Source organism: Oryza sativa, chromosome 9 (assembly GCF_034140825.1).
Source record: "Oryza sativa Japonica Group chromosome 9, ASM3414082v1".
Taxonomy (NCBI): domain Eukaryota; kingdom Viridiplantae; phylum Streptophyta; class Magnoliopsida; order Poales; family Poaceae; genus Oryza; species Oryza sativa.
Window position 1 is genome coordinate 8,554,424 of NC_089043.1, and position 24,012 is coordinate 8,578,435.

The following is a 24,012-nucleotide window of genomic DNA, read 5'->3' on the forward strand; positions in this document are numbered from 1 at the left end:
AGGAAGTATCAGGTGCTATGGAACAGTTCCGTGCTCCCGTACTGCTGAGCTAAAAAATACACCTAAAAAGTCAAAAAAAAAGTTGAAAGACGATTCAGAGATGTGTAGCTCTAAGACATATATCATCACAAATGCATCCAAAAAGTCAAAAAAATGTGAAAAAAAATCAGAGATCTGCAGCACTATGACATGTATCATCACACGAAAAATCAGCTTAAAATATGATGTACGCAGGGAAAAAAAAAGATAAATTCGTGCTCCAACGGTGTTCAAACATGTCATTTTACTATTCACCTAAGATTTAACTTTTTTTTCTCCCTACTTACATCGTATTTGATTTGATTTTTAGTGTGATGATACATGTCATAGTGCTGCAGATCTCTGATTTTATTTTCACTTTTTTTTTGACTTTTTGGATGCATTTTTGAAGCTCGGTAGTTCGGGAGCACAAAACTGTTCCATAGCACCTGATACTTCCTTATGACGACCTAACTGCGAGTACCAAGTTTATTGCCTCCTTTCACGGTACTAAATATGTAGAAGTTGGCTGTAAGTTTTAATCAACCAAATATAATAGACGAAAACAAGTTTGATGTGTACTTTGATGTGTACTTGTGTTCGCACGCAATAGATATGTGCATGTGGCTCCACATGCACACTTCAGACTCTACTGTTGGTGTTATCTATACTTTCTATAGTTGGTACCAACAAACAATTATTAAAAACTAAAACTTAACATACAATTAAGCCACATCATCACCGACTAGCAATTACTACCTCCGTCCCAAAATATAGTCAAAATTAGACACACAAGTGTCCAGATTTATAGCTAAAAATACTTACATTTTGGGACGGAGGGAGTACTATTCTAGCCCATTTAAAAAACCATGCAAGCCTGCCACATCTTCACTCACTTACGATTACTATTCTAGCCTATTTTAAATCTCATGCAAGCATGACACATCATCTATAATATTATATTATATTATAGAGATCGACAAGTATATGTCAAATCATCTTCCTCACATTATTTTCTCAATATTTCAACTTTCATCATTTCAACAATATTTAACATATACTCATTCATTAATCCGTAGCAAAGCACGAGATATCACCTAGTTTTTAGAAATTGAAACCCCTGCCGAACATTTACGTAGCTAAACGTTATTACACCCTCTGGTCTTTTGTTTATTTTAACTAACCAATATAATATAAAAAAGGAAGGAGGGAGTATATTTTAGACAGAGTAGTGCAAATCAAAGGTTTAACGGAAGTTAAAAAATAACTCTAAATTAGAACGTAGTGTAATATTAAACTCTGCATTTTCGATAAACTGCACTTTTGGTCGAACATGATATTTAATAATTTTAGATTTTAAAACTATTAAATCATCAAAAATATATTACCAAGATTTCAAAATAAGCACAGCCTTACATTTAGTAATTCAAAAATTTGGAAAATAATCAGACCGAACCAATTACAATAGCATATTTATTTATTCCAAATTTAATAACTCGATATGTTTTTGTTGAGGAAGATCTCAGCCATAGATTTGGCAGATGGACACAATTGATTTTATCTATTTTTATGAATATGGAAATTTCTAGCTCTTCTAATTACTTTGGTATTTTCTAGCTTTTTTTATACTAACCATGGAGGACTACATATTTCATTTTTCCGGTCGAGACCCTGTTCAGACTACATATGGACCGTAACTGCCACTGGATGCAAATATTGCTTCCCCATGGACGGTTCAAAGCCTGCCTGCGGTAATATATCATCGCAGGCGTGCGATAATGGGTTCATTTTCACAAGCGGACCTATTAATGCACATTGACCCACACTGAGGCATTGACTCCCTCTCCTTTAAAAGTACTCCACTGACACCCTCAATCTCTCTCTGGAGAACTCGGCACGCGACGGCAGAGGATGGCGGAGGTCAGTGAGCTTTCTCCTCCCCTACGATGGCGGCAGAGTGAGGAGGCAACAGATCAACGACAGCCTCTCCACCTCCCTCGCGGATCCACTGTTGGCTGGCCTAGAGAAGGGCGGATCCGGCGGTGGCGCAGTAAAGTGGAGATTGGCCTTCCTTCTCCCACTCTCTCGTCGCCTTTCTCCCTCTCATCCGAAGGCGATCGAGCGTGGAGAAAATGGATCGATGGCGCCTCTCTGCCTACCTCGTGGATCCGCTACCAACTAGCCTCAAGAGGGACGGATCTGCCGGCGGTGCGGCAAAGAGGAGGTTGGCCATCCTTCTCCCACTTACCTATCGCCTCCCCCCTTCCATCCGACAACGGCCGAGCACAAAGGTAATGGATCAAAGGCGGCCTCTCCACCTCCCTCACGAAGTGGTGGGGAGGGAGCAGACGATGCGCCGGCCCCTTGGCGGGTGGATCTATTGTGGCCGCTCCCGCGAAGTGGTGGGGAGGGAGCAAGCCACACCACTGTCCCCGTGGCGGGCGGATCTGCCACCACCGGCCCCGTGGCGGGCAGTTCTTCCCCACGGCATGGCAATTGGAGTGGCGACGGCAGCTGCGGCCGCGACGACGACAATGGCTTTGGGAGCGGTGATGACGATGGTAGCTTCGACTGTAGCGACGGTGGTAGTGGCTTCAGCTGCAGCGACAGTAGTTGGAACTGCGACGATGGTAGTGGCTTTGGGAGCTAGGGTTTCAGGGAATTGGGGATCTAGGGTTTCGATGAAATTTTTTTAGGAATTTTTTTTTCATCGAAATTATTTTCGCATGCGGTTGGCATAGGTAACTGCGTGCGAAATCCCGTTGCTTTTCACAAATAGCTTGGTGCATGAGTGTGCTTCACCCACATAAATTCCGTTAATGTTAGAGAAATTTGAATTAGGACCAAATTAACTTATTTTATACTCCCCCATGTCATATTGTATGTTGTTTGACTTTTTTCATAGTTAAACTTTTCTAAGTTTGACTAAGTTTATAGAAAATTATGCTAATATTTTTAATACAAAGCAACTATATTATCAAAAATATATTCAACGCTAAATTTATTAAAACTAATTTGGAGGTGTAGATGTTAGAAAGTTTTTCTATAAATTTGATTAAACCTAAAGAATTTTTACTAAGAAGAAAAGCCAAACGACTTATGAAACAGGGGGAGTAGTATGGAACGAAGGGAGTAGCTTAACAACTTAACGTATTGGGTGTTGCTTAGCAATGTGGAAGTGGACTCCCAACAATAAGGTCTGTATATATATAGTAGGTACTATCCATACTCTTGAGACAACAAGAAGGTCAATGCTAGTTATTTTAAACTACTTCCTTTGTCGAAAAAAAAGCAACTATAGCACTGAATTTGTTAAAAAGAATGCAGTTCTAGAGTAGTACTTTCCTATCCAGCCACCCATCCTTAGAATTTCTATCCATATCTAAGATCATTTTCTTTCTCTTCGAATTTGTCTTTTTAATGCTATAATTGTATTATTTTTAGGACTCCCGACGGAGGGAGTAGATAATTTTTAATCTTTTGAACATATATAACAGATTTGGCGTATGGTGTACTCAATAGCTCCCTACTTGAAAATTGTTAGTGTCATGATCAAGATATACAAAATGTGGATAAAACGGAGGTGTTTAATTTAATTTGTAACACATTTGTACGATATTTATCCACAGATCATTCATCAATCCTAGTACGTACTGCACATACGTACTATATTAATGTACGTATCATATAAGATAAGTGTTGTTGCTCATATTTGTAAACCTATATTAATGTACTATATTCAATAATTATCCATGCGTAGACTGCAAGATGGTCCATTCCGATTGGGCAAAAATTTGCTAAACGACACTTCGCTTTGTGGTATTTGCTCTAGGACAATACTCCCCCTTCATCCCACTCACTAAGGCGCAGTCAAAGTTGGCACAGTCTTCAAAATTAATCTTTGACTTTAAATTTCTTATATACTATAATGTTTGTATCAACCAAATCATAATCACATAAAAGCAAATTTAAATGATAATCCAATGATATTATTTTCATCAAATAAAATTTAATTTATAATAAAATATTTATTGGTCAAAGTTTTAAAGATATGAATTTTAAAGATATGAATTTTATTGGTCAAAATTGCGTTTAAGTTTGAATTACACCTCCGGATGACCCAAACATATATATACATAGTTGTGTTCATCCGTTGTATAGCTCTAGAGAGGCCTGAGTCCTTACTTTACGTGCTCCCCAACTAAATTTACAAAAGAGGGTCTTGTTCGATCCCCATTATCAGGGTCGATACTCCGACACCATGTTAATTGCAATGCCACGACATTTTTTTTATCTTAGATACATGGCATATGTTGAGCTGGAGTACTGCATGGTTGCCCTTAAGAAGGAACCATTTTATTTTTCTTCTTCTAAGGAGGCGAAACTATTAATTAATTAATTCAAATTATAACCATTCCAGACACTACTATAAAAATCACTTTCCATACGATTAAAAAAGATTTTCATAGGCGTGTGAATAGACCACCTCTAACAAAAATAATTATAAGAAATCATCATTTTTAACATGGGGGTACCACCGTGCCTATGAAAATTGATTTTCATATGTGGATCTCCAAGTTACCTACTTAGGAAAAGATTTTTGGCAAAAAGAAAAAGAACATAAACAGTACGTGCAAGCATCAATTCAGATCCATATCCGGAGAGTGCAAAGGCCGAATGCAAACATCAAAAGTGGAAGTCATTGAGCCGTAGTCGTCGTTACAGCCACAACCAGATGCAGAAGACCTGTTTGTTGCCATGGAAACCCTCATCGCTGAGTTGCTGCCCTCTCGCTGCTGAGTACTATGTCTACCAGAGTAAGTGCTACTAAGGCCCTCTACCATCAGATCTGGAGCTACGGGGCTCGCTCGCCTCTTCCACCATCGTCAAATCCAGCAGCCAATGGACGTCTACTGTCATCATCGGGTCCCGATCATCCCACCACTCCTCCACTACTGATCACCCGATGGCTAGGAAGGTTGGTAGGAAGGTGCATGAGGTCAGCAATGACCTAGATAGTGGGATGGCACTGGCTTAGTGAAGTATCAGCAATGACCGCTGTCGAGAACCACCACACCAGATCCACCTCCTTCACTGCTGCCACTCTTTTCCTAGAGAGGCAGCAAGCTCGGATCTAAACCTAGCCTAAGCTGAAAAGGAGGAGAGATTGAGGTGAGAGCTAAATCACGTGTGGTTTATTTAATAATGTGTTAGGCTTTTTCGTTGGTGACCATATTAGGAAAACCCTCTAGAAGGATGATGACTTTTATAGACGGTCTCTTAAGGGGTTGCATTAAAGGATCACTTGAAAAAAAAAGATCATAATTTCTTTTAAAATCGATTTTCACAAGAGGTGACTAAGGACCAGTGCATTTTCTAGTGTGGGTCTACCTGTGAAAATAAGGAGCCCAGTGCATTTTCGAGTATGGGTTTACCTGTGAAAATATGGAGGGTATTACTGAAAGTGCATGGTTTTTTAACTAGCTCCAACAATGCGAGTTGTTGCGTTACTTGCTGAACAATTTAATTTAGCAATGTTAGATTCCACCATAGCTGCTATACCTAGTCTTTTCACTTGTGAACCCCGAGCCCGAAGATTCAACCACGGATGATGCATCAATCTTCCAAATTCCGATCCAAAACAAAATCCTACCAACCTCGCAGGATAGATCTTCAATATTTTTTTCCAGCAACTATGGAGATTTTTCCAACAACATCAAGAACGCAACATAAAATGCAATCGACGAGATGGATTTGCGCTCTCCTTCTCTTTGTGTACGTACGTGTCTGTTGCAGTTAGTAAACGCCTGGTCAATCCGGCCACTAAGAAGGCAGGAACAGAGAGAGATCGTCGCGGCGAGCAAACAGAGAGAGATGTCGGCTTGACCACGCTGTTTGTAGTAGATGAGAAATAACTGTAGTGTCCACATCGATCGATTTGCTGCATCTGCATGAATTCATGCTAGAGCTAGCTGGACTCGTTCACTCATGATCAACTCTGTAAAATTAAGACCCGAACTAATCCATACTGGTAAATTTTTCTGCTTTGACGTGACGTGGTGAAGGATGTGGACGGGCAGGCAGCAGGGACGTCTATTTACGCACGCGCGTGGATTGGGATTTTTATTTTTGTTTGCGCGCGCGCTCGCTAGCTGCCTAGTAACTTCCTGGCGTGGAATATTCAGAGACTACCGGTTTTACCTAATTTGTCAACTGAAATAGTGGGATTTTAAGGAATTTGAAACAATTTGAGCTAAATCGTAAAAAGTCAGTCCTTTCAAAAGAAGCATACATATACCCACGGGTAATTTTTTTTTTGCGAAAAATTAACATGATATATATAATATAGCACAATCTGCATAAGTTAGAACTACCATGTCAATACAAATATTATCACAGCAGGCCAGTACCTTCTGGAGTGTTTAACTTTGTATAGATACTCGATTATTTTCATACAAAATTATCGATGTATATAAGTGACAAGTTCAATATTGTTTGTATACGTACATGTGCGAACTTCCACGTGCTAACATTCTTTTATCATCACGTGGAAATCAAGAAGTGAACTGTATCTATTTCCTTCTTTAACGGGACAAATTAGCAATGGTCAATAGCTTCGGTTTGGTGCTTTTGTTTTCCTTGGCTCAGAGATACGGTTGCTATCAGCTGCTGTATAATATCGTGGAGACAGATCTGAGTTGTTCGTGTGTGTCAATCATCCACCTCGACAAATCTCAATTGTTCGTGTGCGTCTAATTTAATCTTGAATCATGCTATATATGGTTTAGCTAGAGGGTTTCGTCACATCCGAAAAATACCTTTCCCGAATACTAGGATATTGATTCCCATCCTAGGAAAAACCGGGATACACCACACAAACTTGATAAAAAGACACATCTTTATTAATCATCACGATATTATTTACATTATTACAAATGCATATTAGGCTGGATAATGAAATAAAAACAACAACGGACTAGCGAGCCTACGATCTCAACTTCACAGGCATTTAACTGGGGTGTGGGGTATAAACTAAGACTCCACCTAAGATTTTTTCTTCAAAACTTCGCTGACTGGAGTGGGAAGTTTGAGCAAGAATTAGTATAACCACACCTTAGTCAGCAAGCCACGCAGGTAATAATACAAGTAATACAAGTGAGTACAAGGAATTTGTTTATAAAGGTTATTTTGTAGTAAACAAGCATTTCGAAATGTTTAGTTATTTAAAGGCATTTTAATCAAATCACGGCCTATCTCCAGCCGAATTATTCAAGCTGCGTGCCCACACTATCTTTCTTGAACCTAAGCCAACAAGTGATAGTTCCAGTTATTTCAGTTTATTAAAATAAAACCTCTAACTTTAGGTCATTGCTAGGCATGCCCATAACCGAGAGAGAGGTTATTCCAATAGTTTGTACTCCGACCAAAGGTCTACAATTTTACCCACAAGACGCAATATGGCGATAAGGTACCTGAGGTGTTAAGATCGCGACATAACCAATTGCTTATTATTGCTCTAAACAAAGAAGAGCGATAGAGACCTCACCAGCCAAGTAACCTGGGTCGAGCAGATAATTCTATGCCCCGGGCATCTCGACTCATTCTGAGCTTTCAAATGCCAGAGACACCAAACTAGACACATGACCTCATTTATCCATGTCTTCCTTGTTTCATGACCATACTAAACGATATGTTAAGTCTTACCCATTAGTCATACAGTTGCATGGAACCTGACCTTACGTCGACCCAGGTGCGACTAATAAAAACCATGCAACCTGAAGTTTTGGAATTTTGAAGGAGAGGGCCCAACATGTCTAGGCTAACAAGTGTCACGCCCAGAAATTCGAACCCGAATATCAAGCAGGATGTGTATTAATTCCCTGTCCAGAACCAGCCAGGGTACATAAACAATAATTTGATACAGTTCCACGACTTACAAAAATAACAAAATAAAACTTATACGCAGCGGAAAAACTAAAGAACTAGACTTAATTTTCACGACCAAAGCGAAGTTTCCTCCATAGACCACACAGGCAACCCTCGACGTCTAGAACAAGCTCAATCCTCAGAGAACTCATCATCTGAACCGACTTCTGCTTCTGGGGGGGAGGATTAAGCAAGACTGCGTACCAACCACCGTACTCAAGTCATACCAACGGGAAGGTATGATGCAAGGATATTCAAAGGAATGGCTCAAAGGCTAGTTTGCAGTAAAAGCAGCATTTATAAATCATAATTTGAAAGAAGTAAAAATAGTATAAGTAATTAAGCAATATTAACATCATCACTGTCCAACGATATATCCACGTTGCAACAAGCCCAACCAAAACCACCTAAACTACACCAGTTCTAAAAGTCAAATTATTAAGTGGGACTAATAACGGTGAGCTAGTTGATCGCCCAATAACCATGGGCACAGCTATTCGAATAGTTTACTCTGATCAGAGGTGTACAACTTTACTCACAAGACATGATTCCACACATGTTACCATGCCCCGAAGTACCACTGCGATACTGCAAAGGGGAAAATCATGATAAAACCCTTCATATAACTCTCCCTAACCGAACATACCCACCTCAGGTTTCACCCCCTCCTTATGCCAAGTCGGGCAGTCCGCTCTCGTGCCTAGGTAAATCCGGCTATAGCAAAGCCCAAAATCCAGGTCCGAACTGCACCACCTCCTCTACCCTTGCCATGGTATGTTATCTAGGTTAAGTTATACTCTAGATTCAGCCTGGAGTCCATCTGGCATGTGGTGAGTACGAGTATATATTCTAGGGATTCTCGAGAACCGATCCTTAATTGTCATGGGCACGACTTCCAGAACTCATGCGTGTACCCACGACCCACCATTAAAGCAAATTTTAGTTTAATTAAACCATAACCATGGTGGTACATCAAAATATAATTAAGGACTGAATTAAAATGAATTCCATTGTGAGCTAGTTGGTCTAAACATGGCTAAGCATTCCTAAACCAATCATCTAGTCAATTATAACCCAAGTTATCAATGGCATAAGATAATCAACAGGCTGAGAATAATAGGCATACATCCCACATGACATTCTAAAAGGATGCAATTTGATATAAAGCAGGGGATTTTGTAAAATAGGCTCAATATGATCAATGATGTATGTATGACTTGCCTTGCTCTTGAGCTGACTGAACCTCGGCAAACACTTCGAAATAAACAGGAGCGCCGGAATTGATGGAATCTAAACGACAAACAAAGCACACAAGAAATACAAGCAATAAGGCTACTGAAACAGAAAAGAAACAAATTTTAATGGATTCACTGCAATTTGAATGGACAAAAACGGAGCTCGGATTATTGAGTTATGAATTTTACAAGATGAGTCGTGTTATTACTAATAACAAAAAAACCATAGTCAATTATTACATATTAATGCCCAAATTAAATAGATCAATGGAATTAAACCTCCGGTAAGCAAGCCTCGTGAGTTAGCGACTCAACGAGTCATCACATCGTGTCACGGGACCATCCAAATGGTCAACCAAACCGGCGAATGGAACCAGCGCTCAGAACGACAATGGGAAAACTAGACATGGTTTACGGCAGAGACTCGGCACGGCAAACGATAGGTCGGTAAGAATTTAGTGCTGCACCTACGGCTTTGCAACTCGGCTACCGAGCTACCACACAGCAACAAATCACAACAACAGCGCGGGAAAGCGGCGGCGGCAGCGGCGGCTAAAGATGCACGGTGGCAGCGGCTTGGCTCTGCTTGGGCTCAGCCGGTGGCAAGGCAGCGGTGGTGGCGTGGCACCGACGGCGGCGGCAGCTAGGCAGCGGCGGCGTCAACTCAACTAGAGCGGCGACTCGTCTAAACTAGGGTTAAGCTAAACAACTACACAACAAACTAAACATAGGAGGTGATGGAACGGATTCCTCACCGAGAGAACAACGGCGACGGCGAGGGAAATGGCAACGACGGCAACCCGGCGAGGATGACGACGACGATGCTAGAGGAAGCCTAATTGGAGTAGATTAAACGGATGGGTTAGGGTTACAGCCAAAACTTCACCAACACAATTGTATGGAAGCTCACCGGCGACGCGAAGGCGATGACGACGGTGGCAACAGGAGGCGGCGGCGTGGCAACAGGAGGCAGCGGCGCTAGGACTCCAACTAAAAGAAAAAAAAAGAAAAACAGGGGTAGGGTGGCTTATATATGGGTGGAGGTAAAAGAGGTGGGGCTAGAGTGGAGTCATCAGAGGGGAGGGGGAGTTGAACTCGGCTCGGCAGGGGAGAGGGCGCGCGCGCAGGGAGGTGGAGAGAGGGGGCGGCGGCTGAATAGGATAGGGAGAGGGGAGGAAAAATAGGAATAGGAGGTCAGGCAGAGGGCTTTCCTAAAAAGGAAAACAAATGCGATGCCATTTTAGAAAAAGAACGGAAACGGTCCCGCGAACAAAAACGGACACGGTTCGCCATGCAAAACGAAACCGCGGACAAAGAGGGGAGTGAATCGGGCACGATTCACGACCAAAGGCTGAAGAGAACAGAATTAATTACTACAAATCTTGACAACTTAATTAGCAACATTAACTCCGATGCTCTGTAAATTCCGCTTTAAGTCCTGTTAATGATTTTAGGAGCAAAGAGAATTCGAAAAAAATTCTCCCTGACAATTCCAATTATTAAATACATTGTTAATTTAGGTTTTCTCCTGGTTAACCAAAATAATTTCTTTAGACGAATTATTGTTGAATTGGAACCACGGGAAAGGGGAAAACTCCGGTTGTGACAACAAGTCTCTAATCCATCATTAAACCAGATTATAATGGCATTCGCCAAGTCTAGGACAACAACAGAAAACAACTGGATGTTTCTAACAGAGCATTGCTAACTGTAATTCTAAAATTTCTAAGCACATCATATGGAGTTCTCACTAGCTGGTTTTTGTTACCTAGGGTTATCAAAGGTAATTACATAATATTTAGTAAATAAAGCCAAAACAAGAAAATATAGGAAAGGCTAAGTAAGTAAAACAGTTATAGTGCAGTAAGTTTAATAAAGCGAATGCGATAATTCAAATTAAAATACATTTCGCATATTGTGGTGCAATATGCTTAAGGAGAACGTGACTTGCCTTGCTCAGAGAAAAATGGTCTTCGGAGGCTTCATAGACGAACTCAAATTGCACCACAGGAACATATGAAACAACAACAACTACACCCAACAAAAGAAGGCTAAATCTCTAGAAAGAAACAAAGATAGTAAAAGAACAACATACATGGGTTGTTTAAGTTATAACAAAAATTAAGCAACTTAAACAACCAATTTGGAGCTCATATGGCTGAGAAACGACCATCCAAAATTACACGCTATTTAAGTGGAGATTTTCATGTTATTTAATTAGTATTATATCATTAAATTATGTGCAATGCAACAACGCTCTAGGAGAGAAAGGATCGTTCCACTGGCAAACGACCATATGAAATTATATGTCATTTAAGTGGAGATTTTCATGTTATTTAAATTGTATTATATCATTATATTATATGCAATGAAACAACGCTCCAAGAGAGGAACGATGGAGTTCCTACTGGCAGCTGAGACCCATGGGTCAGACGACTAGCTTACCGTGGATCGGGTTTACCGTGGCTCCGTCCCCATCAGCTGCCGCTCAGGCCGAGCTCGTGCTTGTGCGAGAAGAGAGAGGGGAGAGAGAACGTGGGACCCACTAGATGGACGGCCGGCTTGACGGGCTAGAGTTGGCCAGCGGGTACTCAGGTTTGGCTAGCCAGATGGCTTAGCCATTCAGTTGGAGAGACCGTTGGAGTATGTTTTTTTTTTGTCAAAATTGCTAAAATTTAGCTTGGCCAGCCATTTGTCTATTCTATTCGAGTTGCTCTAAGGGTGTGTTTAGTTCATGCCAAAATTGGAAGTTTGGTTGAAATTGGAACGATGTGATAGAAAAGTTGGAAGTTCATGTATGTAGGAAAGTTTAGATGTGATGAAAAAGTTGGAAGTTTGAAGAAAAAGTTAGGAACTACTCCCTCCATTCCAAATTGATCTACATATTAGGTACACTAAGACCAATAAAAACTAATAACTCTCTTATAAAATATTTACTCTAGCAAAAACTCAACGCATACACCATTCTCACTATTTCCTAGCCAATAGCAAATCAAGATATTGTATATGGGTTATAAATACTTGTGATGCATGCATCAATGTCCATTTACTCTAATGCACAAATAACTAATAGTCTTAATGAATGAACACAAATATTTAGATCATTTAGGAATACCCTAAAAAAAACTATATGTAGATCAATTTGGAATGGAGGGAGTAATCAAGACCTAAAACAGTTAGTGGCGACGCCGAGCGAGGTGGTGGCATGGTCCTGCAGCGCCCAGGGCGACGCCAGTAGGCGGCTGGAGGTGGTGCAGCGGCGGTGGCACTTGAGCAGCAGCGCACGGCGTGGAGAGGCACGGGCTGGAGGCAGAAGGAGAAGAAGGGAAGGAGGGGGCTCCATTTATAGGCCGGGAGGAGGGAGGGGAACGGCCGGGGAGCTCGTTGGCCGGCAATCAATGGCGGCAGTTCGCCGGAGATTAAATTCAGCGAATAAAGGTCGAAATGAAAGGGGAAAACATGGGGGGAATAAAGAATAGGAGGTGGGGAACCGATTTTTGCAATCAATGTGGAGGAGAAACGGCCGAGGAGGCGGATCAACTCGGTGGCGGCTCTAGGGTTACGCGGCCGGGAAGAGGAGCGGTCGGCAGCTGGAGGAAGACGACGACACGTCGCCTCCCTGGGCTGGCTGGGCCGCGCCCGAGCGAGGTGGGGAGGGAGGCCCGAGCGAGAGGAGGAGGATCTGGCCGTGGCAGCTGCGGCCCAAGGGAGAGAGGGAAGGAGAGGATGGGAAAAGGAGGCCCGGGAAGAGGGAAAAGGTGGAGAGGAAGAGTCTCCGGCGGCGGGCCGAGGGAGAAAGAGAGAGCTTTGGGCCGGAAAACGGAAATAGCCCAAAAGAGAAGGAGGATTTATTTTTAGTTTTTTCATTTTAAATTGGTTTTTGTTGCTTTAAAAATATTTAGGTCGCTCTGAAAATTCAAGTAAAAATTGAGAAGATATTTAGAGCATGGAGAATTTAATAAAAATACACAAAGTAACATTTGAATTTTTCTTGTCCGTATTGTAATGTTCAAGATTTGTTTTAGACTTTTAATAATTTCAATTATTTCTTTTATAAAATGATTTTTAATTTGAGATTAATTTTTCAGGATGTGACAAGCTTCAACTAGCTGCCATCGATCAAGCCTCCTATCTGTGTTGGGAAGCTTCCTTTCTCGTTAGAATTATAACACAACTATTGAAAGAGCAAAATTGTTCTTAATTTAATTTCATCAATTTGGTTGTATGCAACTGAATTGACTAATATATCACGTTCAAATAGTTTGAAACTCTTTTAGCGTGTATTTTGAGGTGGAGTCCAATATATATGGACTTTTTAGGAAATACCACGACTACTATAGAATCAAATTTTTTTGGACAATACCCCCTAAGTACCACCATATGTAAAAATGGGTACCTGGAGGGCAGTTCAATGATCGTTTACGAAAATCAATTTTGCGCATGAGAGCGTTTTAACATGCCCACGGACAAAAATAAACCTAGTTTTGCATGCCGTCCTTTCAAGATGACCGCATGCGAAAATACCCTTCTCTACCCCTCCACTCCTTTTTCTCTCCCACTTAAGTCACGTCTAGTCACGTCCCCATGTCTCCCTCTTCTCTTCCCATTCCTTCTCTCCCCTCTCTCCCATTCCCTCTCCGCTCCTCTATTGTCTCCTGCACTCCCTCTCCAAGTCCCGACGAGGGTGGATGAGGGCAGCGGGTGAGGGCTAGAGTGGTGGGCTCAGGCGAGACAAATTCCACCGGTGGAGGCGACGGGATGTGCAGATCCGGCATCCCTCTCCCTCCCGCATGAATATTGTCATCACTTCGCCCACACGTGTGAGAATACGGTGATGGCTTTGAGCGACAATGGATCCTAGCATGATGACCATGGCAGCGGATCCAGCCATGGTGGCTGCAGCGGATTCTAGGGTTTGGACTTTTGGATCTAGGGTTTGTGGATTTTTGGTTTTTGCCAAAATTATTTTTGTAGTCAGGTGGCTTATGCGCCCGCATGTGAAAATAGAATTTTTGCATGTGGTTGATTTTCGTATACAGGTGGTGTAGGTGGGCCACCCACCCGCTTGCGAAAATTGATTTTGACCGCATGGAAAAGTTATTTATGTAGTAGTGTACTCATATCATTTTAAAATATAAGATGTTTTGGTTTTATCTTTTATGTTTATATAAAAAAATATTAACATATGTAATGCAAAATTAATTTCATTAAATCCACCACTGTATGTATTTTTATAATATATTAGTTTGGTGTTAAAAATGTCGTGACGTATTTTATAAACTGTCATACTTGAAAGAGGTTTGGACAAACCCAACACTTCTTACATTTCTGAAGTACATGTTGTTTAGAGTATACCCTTTACGATAGTTGAGACTTGAGACAATAAAGACTACTATTAAGTATTAACCTATCAAAATAAATTGTGTTACTCTTCTTTCCTTTTTCCCACACTCATGTGTCAAAAATTTATTTTCTAGAGACTTATTTTTATATTTAACATCGATGTTTCTGTCTCCTATAAATGACGGAGCCAGGTTATGCTTTGGTGGTGCACCAGAACCACCCTAAATCCAAGATTTCTCCTACTCGTCTCTTTAATTAGTTTCAGCAAATTTTCTGGTTGGCAAGGCTAAGAGGCCCTAAGCACATGCCTTTAGTGGGTGGTATTAACTACTCCCTATAGTTATCTACGTCATCGACATCAGCCGTTGGATGAAATCTCAATGGTTTGGATGTAGCTAAATCCCAATGGTGTGGATCAAAATAGCCCACACGAGATAGCCCATGAGGCTAGTTCCAACCCAATGACTAATATGATGTCCATACCATTAAATAAGTTGACACCTAGAATAAAAGATGACGTGGCAAGTGAATAAATGAGGAAAGAGAAGAAAATCAGATCTTGCATGAGACATGGTTTCTATACAACATCCAAAACATCATTTGAGATAAGTAGCATTAAATTTAAGTATGGAACACTAGTGTTTGCATTGAAACAGAGTAGTGTCTAAGGGCATGTACAACGGCCTTTATTAGTGGTCTCTCTCTATTGCCATGCAAATAAATTTGATGACATGGAAGAAATAGAAAGAAGTATGGTTGTTATGCATGACAACGGCTCAGAGTCGACTCTTAGCATTTATTAGAGTAAATTTTGTTGCATGGTGGTGAAATGAAGGAAAGAAAAGTAAGAAAAAGTATTTAAATATATTAATGATTAGAGATCATTCTAACTGTTGTAGGATGCTAGTCTCTAAATAATGTAGAGCTCATGTCTGACTCTATCTTTGTACCTGCCCTAATACTAGTTAGTTTTTTTTTTGATGATGTGGAATTTATAAAAATTATGTCTTGGTTGGGACTGGCATGAGCCCATTCGTGCGTAGCACTCCCCTGATCCCTTCTCCTCCCTAGTCCCCACCCTAACCTCCGACCTAAGCGCGCTGCATCGTCGCCCACGGCAGGCAGCCCCGAGCGCCGCGGCACGAGGTCGCTCTCCCTAATTCCGCAGCTCCTAGCGCTGCATCGACTATTCGCCTCCCCTGCCTCCAGCTCCGCAGCGCCCGTCACTCCCTCTCCCGCTCTGCGAGAAAAGGAAACCGCCGCCGAAGAGTAAGAAGACTTCATGGCTATCATCAAGACAGTGTATCGCAAAACGGTGATGATACGCGTCATGACTTGGGCTCTAATTGGCTGATTAGCCGTGACTGATTATATGTTAATAAAAATGTTTATGAGTTACTGGGATATAACTTAGCACGTGTTGCAAGCCTGCAATTAATATTTGGCAAATTTTCCTACCGGACACTTAAATTTTATATAATTTGCTGATCGATATCGTAAACACGTGGTACGGCTTAACAAAATAAAAAAAACTAGTAATTTGCTAGAAGACACTTTTAACTTAATTGGTGCATACCGCAGCATCCACCACACAACGCTAGTGGCGGCTTTGGAGTGTGTGATTAGGAAGAAGGGGTGAGGGGGCGGGGCAACCACATGAAACATGTCTGACAGCCTAATTACAAATTTCTGGTTTATTGGCAGGTCATACTTCTTTTGGCTGAAAATTTTAAATTCAATTAAATAATTGATCCAAAATTTAATAAAAAATAGTCGAATTTGTTCGATCTAAGGAATGCTTAGGTGAAATAATAACATGATTAATTTAAGGCGGCCTTAATTTAATTAGGAGGCGATACCGCCCAGGATGCAACAGTACAGTTGGACCTTTCCTCTTGCTAAGGCGATACCGCCCAGGAGTAGTTTTCATTAGCCACGCTGCTACGGCTGTTGGCCCAACGTCCGGATGGAAGAATGGCCCAACTTTGACTTCAACAGATTAAATTTCTTTTGAACAATTTAATTTTGAAAACATTTCGAGTATCTTTTCAAACTGTAGTTGAAACTTATAGTCTCTCATGTGAACGTTTTGTATAAAATCCTTATGCAAGTTTCCTATATAAACTTCCTCTAAGGAAAACTTTTTTGTGTGCCAACTTTCTTTATGGATTTTTTTTATCGGAAAATAATTTGTAATGAACGTTTTGGGTCGATGACAAAAAAGTTTAACGTAAAAATTCAAATAGTATTAAAGAAGGAAGTAAGACACTAGTCATCGCAGATCGACATGGCCCTTCAACAAGGAAGATGGCCGGTGAACATGGATATGTGTAAATGAGCGAGAAAAGAAAACAAGAACGAGGCAAAAACCATTGTCAGAAAGTGCACATAACTTTATCATTTACGCTAGTAACAGTGTGCTCTATGGAAGGGGAAAGGGTGTGCGACGCTGACGGAGGGGGAGGGAAAGCTGCGTCGGTGGTACGGTGAGGGAGAGCGGCTTCGACGGTGGGAGGAGAGAAAGGAGCTCTGGCTAAGGGGAGAGCGGTCTCGATAGAGGGGAGATAGTTGTTGGTGACTCGGTTGAGAAGGGGAGGGAGTGACAGAGATGGGAATGGGAGGGTGATTTTATATATTTTTTTTGTTTCTTCGGGTGTTTGTGAGAAGCATTAGAGTTCTCTGTAAAATTCAAAAATATGAGGATTGAAATATGAAATAATTAGGGTTGATATGTAAAACTGAAGATACCACTCCAGCTACTCTCCACTAAGATAGGAAAAGGCAAATTTTGCTACAAGATATTATGACTTCGCGGTTTTAGCTGTAGGACACCGCGCGAAATGACTTTTATGGAAGACACTTTGAAAAATTGGATATTTGCTGGTGGATACTGTGCTCATTAAAATAATAATTTTGAGTTGAGGAGGAGATAAAATTTAGAGTAAAGTCCATCACCGGTCCCTAAACTTGTACTACTGTGTCATCCCGGTCCCTAAACTCACAAATCGACCGTTCAGGTCCTCAAACTTGTTTGACTGTGTCATCCCGGTCTCTAAACTTGCAGATCACTCGTTTAGATCCTCCAACTAGTTCAGTTGTATCACCCCAGTCCCTAAACTTGGATTTGAATATCATCTAGGTCAAATAGGACGGTCTAAAGACTTTATATTTAAAAATAATTCATAACTTTTTTATGTGAACTCTAATGAAGACAAACTTTATATCAAACTTGTAGCCCTCAACGCGATCTACAACTTTGTAGTTGATTTGTTTTTATTTTAAGTCATTTTTTTTGTCCCAAAGTGTAATTTTAAAATTAAAATTTCAAAATCTATAAACATGCAACAATAATTTGGGACCCTAAACAGTTTTAATTCAAAAACTTTTCAACTACAAAGTTGTAGGTCACGTCGAGGGCTACAATTTTGATATAAAGTTTATCTTTATTAGAGTTCACATGAAAAAGTTATGAATTATTTTTTGATATAAAGTTTTTAGACCGTTCTGTTTAGGGACTGGATTGACACAACTGAACAAGTTGGAGAATCTAAACGAGTGATCTGCAAGTTTAGTGACCGGGATGACACAGTTGAACAAGTTTGAGGATCTGAACGGTCGATTTACGAGTTTAGAGACCAGGATGACACAGTGGTACAAGTTTAGGGACCGGTGATGAACTTTACTCTAGAAATTAAGTGAAAGTTTTAAAATGCCCTTGGAGCCACCATATCTCCCATCTCTCTTCTCTCCGTCCCCTTATTCCATACTACTATGGTCGCCGCCGCTCGTCGTCAACCACAGAGGTGGCATGGCCGCCGCCTTGTACTCCGGCATCAGCCGCCCAGACATGAACCTCAAGCCACACGCGTTGCAGAGGGTCTTGGGACCCAGGGGACCCGTCAGCAGCTACGACGTTTTCTCCGACGCGCAGTGCATGCACCGCCACGTACACGCCGGCCTCCATGCCCACCTTCACCCCCGCGGGGCCGGGGCTCTTCTTGCCGCGGCTGCCGCTGGAGCCGTTCAGCCTTGTGGCCGACAGCTTTTTAGAGGACGGGAAGTCGGACGACGGGCGGGACGATGACAGCGACGACTAAAATGTCGGATGTGGGCCAAGGGTGTGCCACGCAGCGGCGGTCGCGGCCGTCGCGCATGACCTCTTGCTATGCGCGCCGCGCCCAGGCGCTGCCGTGAGACAGCTGTCTTGACCAGGCCAGTTGCCGCCACCGTTGTTGGCCGCGGAAGCAGGCGCCGCTGCCGCCGCCATTGCGGCATGTGCAGACGACTAGTAATCGAGCTCGGCAGCTTCCTTGGTCTGAACCCATCAACACACACATCCATCATCATTGTTCAGCTCAAAACTGTTTGATGGGAGATCTGACGGGTGGGTTTAAGGACATTTTATAACTTTCGCGTGATTTTTCTCCCCTTTCCAACCGAAAATTATTATTTTAATGGACGCGGTATCCACCAACAAAGATTCAACTTTTCATCCAATTTTTCAGAGTGTCTTCCCCCAAAATTCATTTTGCACGGTGTCGTACAGCTAAAACCGCGAAGTCACGATATCCTATAGCAAATTTTGCCGTAGAAAAATATGGTCTAATTTATATGGGACATTCTCTACGGATACCTGTAAGGTGTGTCTTTCATCGTGAATCGGTGAATGTCCTTGAGGTATTCCTAACAATCACCGATTTGAACAACGAATAGGATTGTTACTTCTGTTGAAACTATATGTTTTAGCTGTTGTGGCAAAGGGGGCAAGGCATGGATGTTTCTTTCAACCATCAACTTCAGTTACTGTATGTATATCCCTCGACACGAGGGCTCGACAAGCAATCTTTTAAACATTTCCACGCAGGTGATGTAAGCTTTTTGAAGTTAGTGAACAACATTAGCTACTAGTATTTAGCACAACCATTTATTGACTCGATGCATTGGGATAAGTCTAACCGCCATGAGGCCATGACATCAAAATACTTCCAACGCAGCAAACAAGCCATCAACATCTTAAGCCATTCCCAACCCAGAAACTATCGAGTAGTTTTCATGCTTTTCATGTTATGCAGACACTATTTATATATCCAACGAATGGTGTCTTTAAATTAAATATTTATCCAATCATTTCTCTTCTCTCTTTTTATTCACCTATCCTTTTATTTTTATTTTTGATTCTTGTGTAGAGATGGTTTCTTGCATGATAAATGATTTTTTCTCTTTTTATCTTTTTCTTCATTAACTCTTTTGCCACATCAGATTTTTACCTATGTGACAATGTATTTAATGCTATTGACACTCGTTGATATGTAGGGTTAGTGATGGCCTTACAACTGTGTACAACTGAGTTCATTTCGCCGTCAATTCGCATCAATTTTTTAATCTTCGGATGGAGAGATCACGAGACACCAACAACATCGACAAGGACTACTTTTCTCCACAAAGCCATCAGTGTCAGTTTCGTCCTCTTGCTGTTTGTCCATATAATATGACAGTAGATTTTTTTTTTTCAAAATCTGACCATATCTTTACTCCCAATGTTCTATAATATAATCAAATTCAGCATAATTTCTCCTTCATTATTGGCCTTTTTAATTAATTCAAGATAGCCGTCTGATTTTGTCGATTTGGTGAGCTAGAACGTGACTTGTCATACTTGCCACATTACGCTGATCTTTCAGATTCCCTTTTCGTCAGATAATTGTATGATCCAAACTAATGAAGACAAGCTTAATTGAGAGAAATTCCCCCAATTCGTGGACAAACAGAGTCACAATGGCAGAGGAAACGAAAATTAACGCGATCAACCATCACCACCTGATCGACATCTCACCGGAGTTGGGTGGCGCGACCGCCATCGATGGCCCAAAGGAGATGAAGGAGTTGGGCATCGTCGATGGCGCAGTGGAGATGAAGGAATTGGGCGTCGCTGCCGCCGTCCATGGCGCAGGGGAGATGAAGGAGTTGGGCGGCACGGCCTCCATCGATGGCGCCGCGGACAAGAAGGAGCTGGGCGGCGCGGTCGCCGGCGCCGGCGGCGCAGCGGAGACAAAGTGGCTGCGCAAGCTGACGTCGTCGAGCGTCAACACCGCCGTGCTGAGAGACCTCATCGCGCGGACGCCCATGCTGTGGTACCTCGGCGAGCGCTCCGGCACCATCCTCCGGCCGCGCTCCCGGCGCGCCGGCGTCGACGCTCTGCACGCGGTGCGCGCCGTGGCCATCGGCCCGTTCCACCGTCGTGACCACTGGCTCCCCTTCCCCGACGACGCCAAGCTGCCGTTCCTGCGCTACCTGCAGGACCAGTGCGGCCTCGACGTCGAACACTACGTCGCGGCGCTCGCCGACGAGAGCGACCGCCTCCGCGATGAGTTCGCCGACGACGACGTCGGGGACGATGTCGCCGCGGAGATACTTGGGGACGAGGAGAAGTTCCTGCAGATGGTTCTTCTTGACAGCTGCTTCATCCTCGTGGTCAGCATGATGCTCAGCAAGGTCTGCACCGACGGCGACAAGGCCAGCTGCGTGTCGCGGGCGGCGTCCATCAGCCGGGAGTACTTCATACTTCACATGGCCGTGTCGCAGCACGCCGAGGACATCAAGCTGGACATGCTGGTGCTCGAGAACCAGGTACCCTTCGCCGCCGTCAAGCTGCTTGCCGCCTCGTGCAGCAAGCTCAAGCTCCTGCGCCCCGTCGAAGAGCTCGTGCTCGGCTGCTTCGACGACATCTTGCCGAAGCGAGCGAGCCCCGCCGCCGGCGACACCGAGCCGTTCCAGCACGTGCTACACCTCTTTCACTGGTCGCGCGTGCCGACGAGCAAGTACTGCATCCTGTCGACGCCACGGAAGCTTCTCAAGATCAAGAAGGAGTCGGAGCGGCTGTTCCCGAGCTCCATGGAGCTCTGCCGGTCGGCGGTGTGGTTCCGGAGCGCGGCGGCGAGCTGCGGCGACCTCGACATGTGGTTCTGGGGCCGGACGGCGAGCCCCGTGGCGGTGATGACCATCCCCTGCCTCGACGTGCACGAGTACAGCGCCACCGTGCTGCACAACATGATCGCCTTCGAGAAGCACTTCCACTGGGCGCACGGCGCGTGCGTGACGGCTCACGTGGCGAGGATGGAGGGCCTCGTCCGGTGCCCGCAGGACGCGGCGTTCCTCCGGCGGCGAGGCGTGCTGTCGAGCATGCGCAAGACGGACGCGGAGCTGGTGGCCTTCTTCCGCGAGCTCGGGGAGGAGACCGTCGGCGCGCGCCTCCCCGACGAGTACGCGGAGATGGTGGATGCCGTGGCGTGCCACCGGAGCAGGAAGGTGAGCTGGTGGTGTGGCGGCTTTGTGCTTCACTTTTTCCCGTCGCCATGGGTGGTCGTGTCGCTCGTGGCGGCTGCGGCGGTCATCGTTGTGCCATCGCTGCTGCAGACAGTCTATACTATTCTTAGCTACGTGAAAACTACCTAGGTTATGCCGAAATAAGTGTACAATTTCCAACCTCTATCCCAAAAATTATACGGGATTTTGCCCATGTAAGGGCACCCGCAATGGTAAAGTAAGGTGCTCTCTATAAAATATGTACATCTCAGCAATAGATTAGATTAATAGTAAACCATCTCAATAGTATGTCTACATGGATATCTATAGCTCTCTAATGCATTACCTCGTTTTTCTCTATAGACTATCTCCAGGTTAGTAGATAGCTTTGCTCTCTCTCTTCATTTAATTTCTTTCAAGTAGAAAAATATGCTGACATGGATCTCTTGTAGAGAGCCTATAGATAACCATTGCGGGTGCCCTAACTATACGAACAAAATAAACATGTGTTTGGTTTCCGGACTAGGCGGGATGGGATGAAATTAACCATTCTTGATTTTAGAGTTGGGATGATTCCACTCACATATTTGGTTTGTAGGATAGTACAATTACAATTTTTTGTTTGGTTGAAGGGATGAGGGAGATATGGGATGGATACGTTTGCAGCTACCATCAATGACCGGGCGGCGCGCGAGATGGGCCGGCGGGCAAGCAAGCTTGCGGCGAGGGCAGGCTTGCAAGAAGGACAACGACGAGCACTCACTTCGGATATGTGTGACAATGGCCTAACGAGCGGAGGAGCTCCGTCTCGGGGATAGCCAGGCGGGAGGAGGAGCATGACGTGGCCGCAAACCGCCGCCACTGCCGTTGCACTCACCCTTGCCGGATCCATCGCCGAGCCCCCCGCCGCCGCCGTCGCCCAAGCCGTCTACCGCCGCTTGAGCCCGTTCTCCCGAGGGCGGCATCATTGGATCCATCGCCCACCGTGCAGGGCGAGCAGGGCGGCGAGTTGGGCGAGCGAGCATGGATGGACGACGGAGCGAGCAGGGTGGCGGGAAGGGCAACAGAACGCGGACAGATGACGGCGCGAGCAGGGTAAAGCACCGGCTCATGCCGTGCGCTCGTCCCAGATAGGGCGAACTCGTCCGGTCGATTTTGCTGGATTGATTGGTACATGATCTGAGAGGAATATTCCTCTCTAGGGACCATACCAGCCCACTTACCCCTAAACCAAGCACCCCTAAAAGTGGGTTCATCCCATCCCACCCCATCCCTTCCTTGCAACCAAACACTACCTAATGATATATTCTTTTACCCTAAGTTCTTTTCTACGCTCACGCTTTCCAAACTGTTATATGGTGTGTTGTTTGTAAAAAGTTTCTATAGCAAAGTTGCTTTGAAAAATCATATTAATCTATTTTTCAAGTCTTTTACCGCACCCTAAAAAGAACTCAGCCTAAGTCTTTGCACCATCTATAAACAGTGTATGGTAGGAATATTTAGGTAGTTCAGAAAAAATCCATATATGCAACCTAATGTTAATACAACTGAATGATTGAATAATTTTTGTCAGACCAGTTATTACATAATGGACTAATCTATCCTATAGTTCACCAATTGCAGTCCTACAAATCTCACTCATTAAGTTCAACTATTAGAGTTTGTGTCTAATATGTTGTTGACGGAAAACACGGTGGCCTGGGAGATTTGCTTCACTCTAGTGCAGGTCTAAGGCTTACCTCGAGTGTCAAGAGCATGCCAGCTGGTTTGATCCTAGAACCAGCAAGAAAGACAATAAACTGCAATTAGATGAACGATAGTAGATCAGCCAATAGGGTAGATGACGTATCGTCAGGACCTAGCCGATACGGTTAAACCTAATCAGCTGCGGCTTTATGATAGTCAGTTAAAGCAAAAACTCTAAATATGCCCTATCGGCTGTAATCCTGTTTGTTTAGTTTTTATCAATCATTTTAAGACAGTATTATAGTGTCGAGGGAAGTCCCTCGATAGCGGGAGGTCGTGAGGCCCCCCTTTCGTGAGTTCGGCCGGGGGAAGAAGCTCGTCTCTTGGAAATCTCGTATCCGCCCCTAGGGCTACTAGCTAGCTTGCACACAATCGAATTATACTGGTTCGGGCCGCTGAGAAGCGTAATACCATACTCCTGTGTTTGGGATTATGGTTGAGT

At 43.5% G+C, this 24,012-nt stretch overlaps 1 protein-coding gene, 1 long non-coding RNA gene and 1 pseudogene across 2 annotated transcripts; 1 reads left to right on the forward strand and 2 right to left on the reverse strand.

The window, feature by feature from the left end:
* Positions 1-7,860: 7,860 nt before the first annotated feature.
* LOC136351748 (uncharacterized) lies at positions 7,861-12,787 on the reverse strand. The gene is made up of 4 exons (XR_010734885.1): positions 12,347-12,787; positions 11,131-11,210; positions 9,166-9,234; positions 7,861-8,140 (listed from the first exon to the last, which is right to left on the reverse strand). It is a non-coding gene; the product is annotated as an uncharacterized lncRNA (long non-coding RNA).
* Positions 12,788-18,126: 5,339 nt separating this feature from the next.
* Positions 18,127-19,484, reverse strand: LOC112936434 (GATA transcription factor 2-like; annotated as a pseudogene).
* A 317-nt stretch (positions 19,485-19,801) lies between these two features.
* LOC4346531 (UPF0481 protein At3g47200) lies at positions 19,802-22,349 on the forward strand. Its single transcript, XM_015795962.3, has one exon. The coding sequence runs from the start codon at positions 20,241-20,243 to the stop codon at positions 21,972-21,974; it is 1,734 nt and encodes a 577-aa protein (XP_015651448.1). The 5' UTR covers positions 19,802-20,240; the 3' UTR covers positions 21,975-22,349.
* The last annotated feature ends 1,663 nt before the right edge of the window (positions 22,350-24,012 follow it).

Bases quoted from the DNA above. Each gene is read 5' to 3' on its own strand.
- LOC4346531 (XM_015795962.3), top strand. From the start codon at position 20,241: ATGAAGACAAGCTTAATTGAGAGAAATTCCCCCAATTCGTGGACAAAC.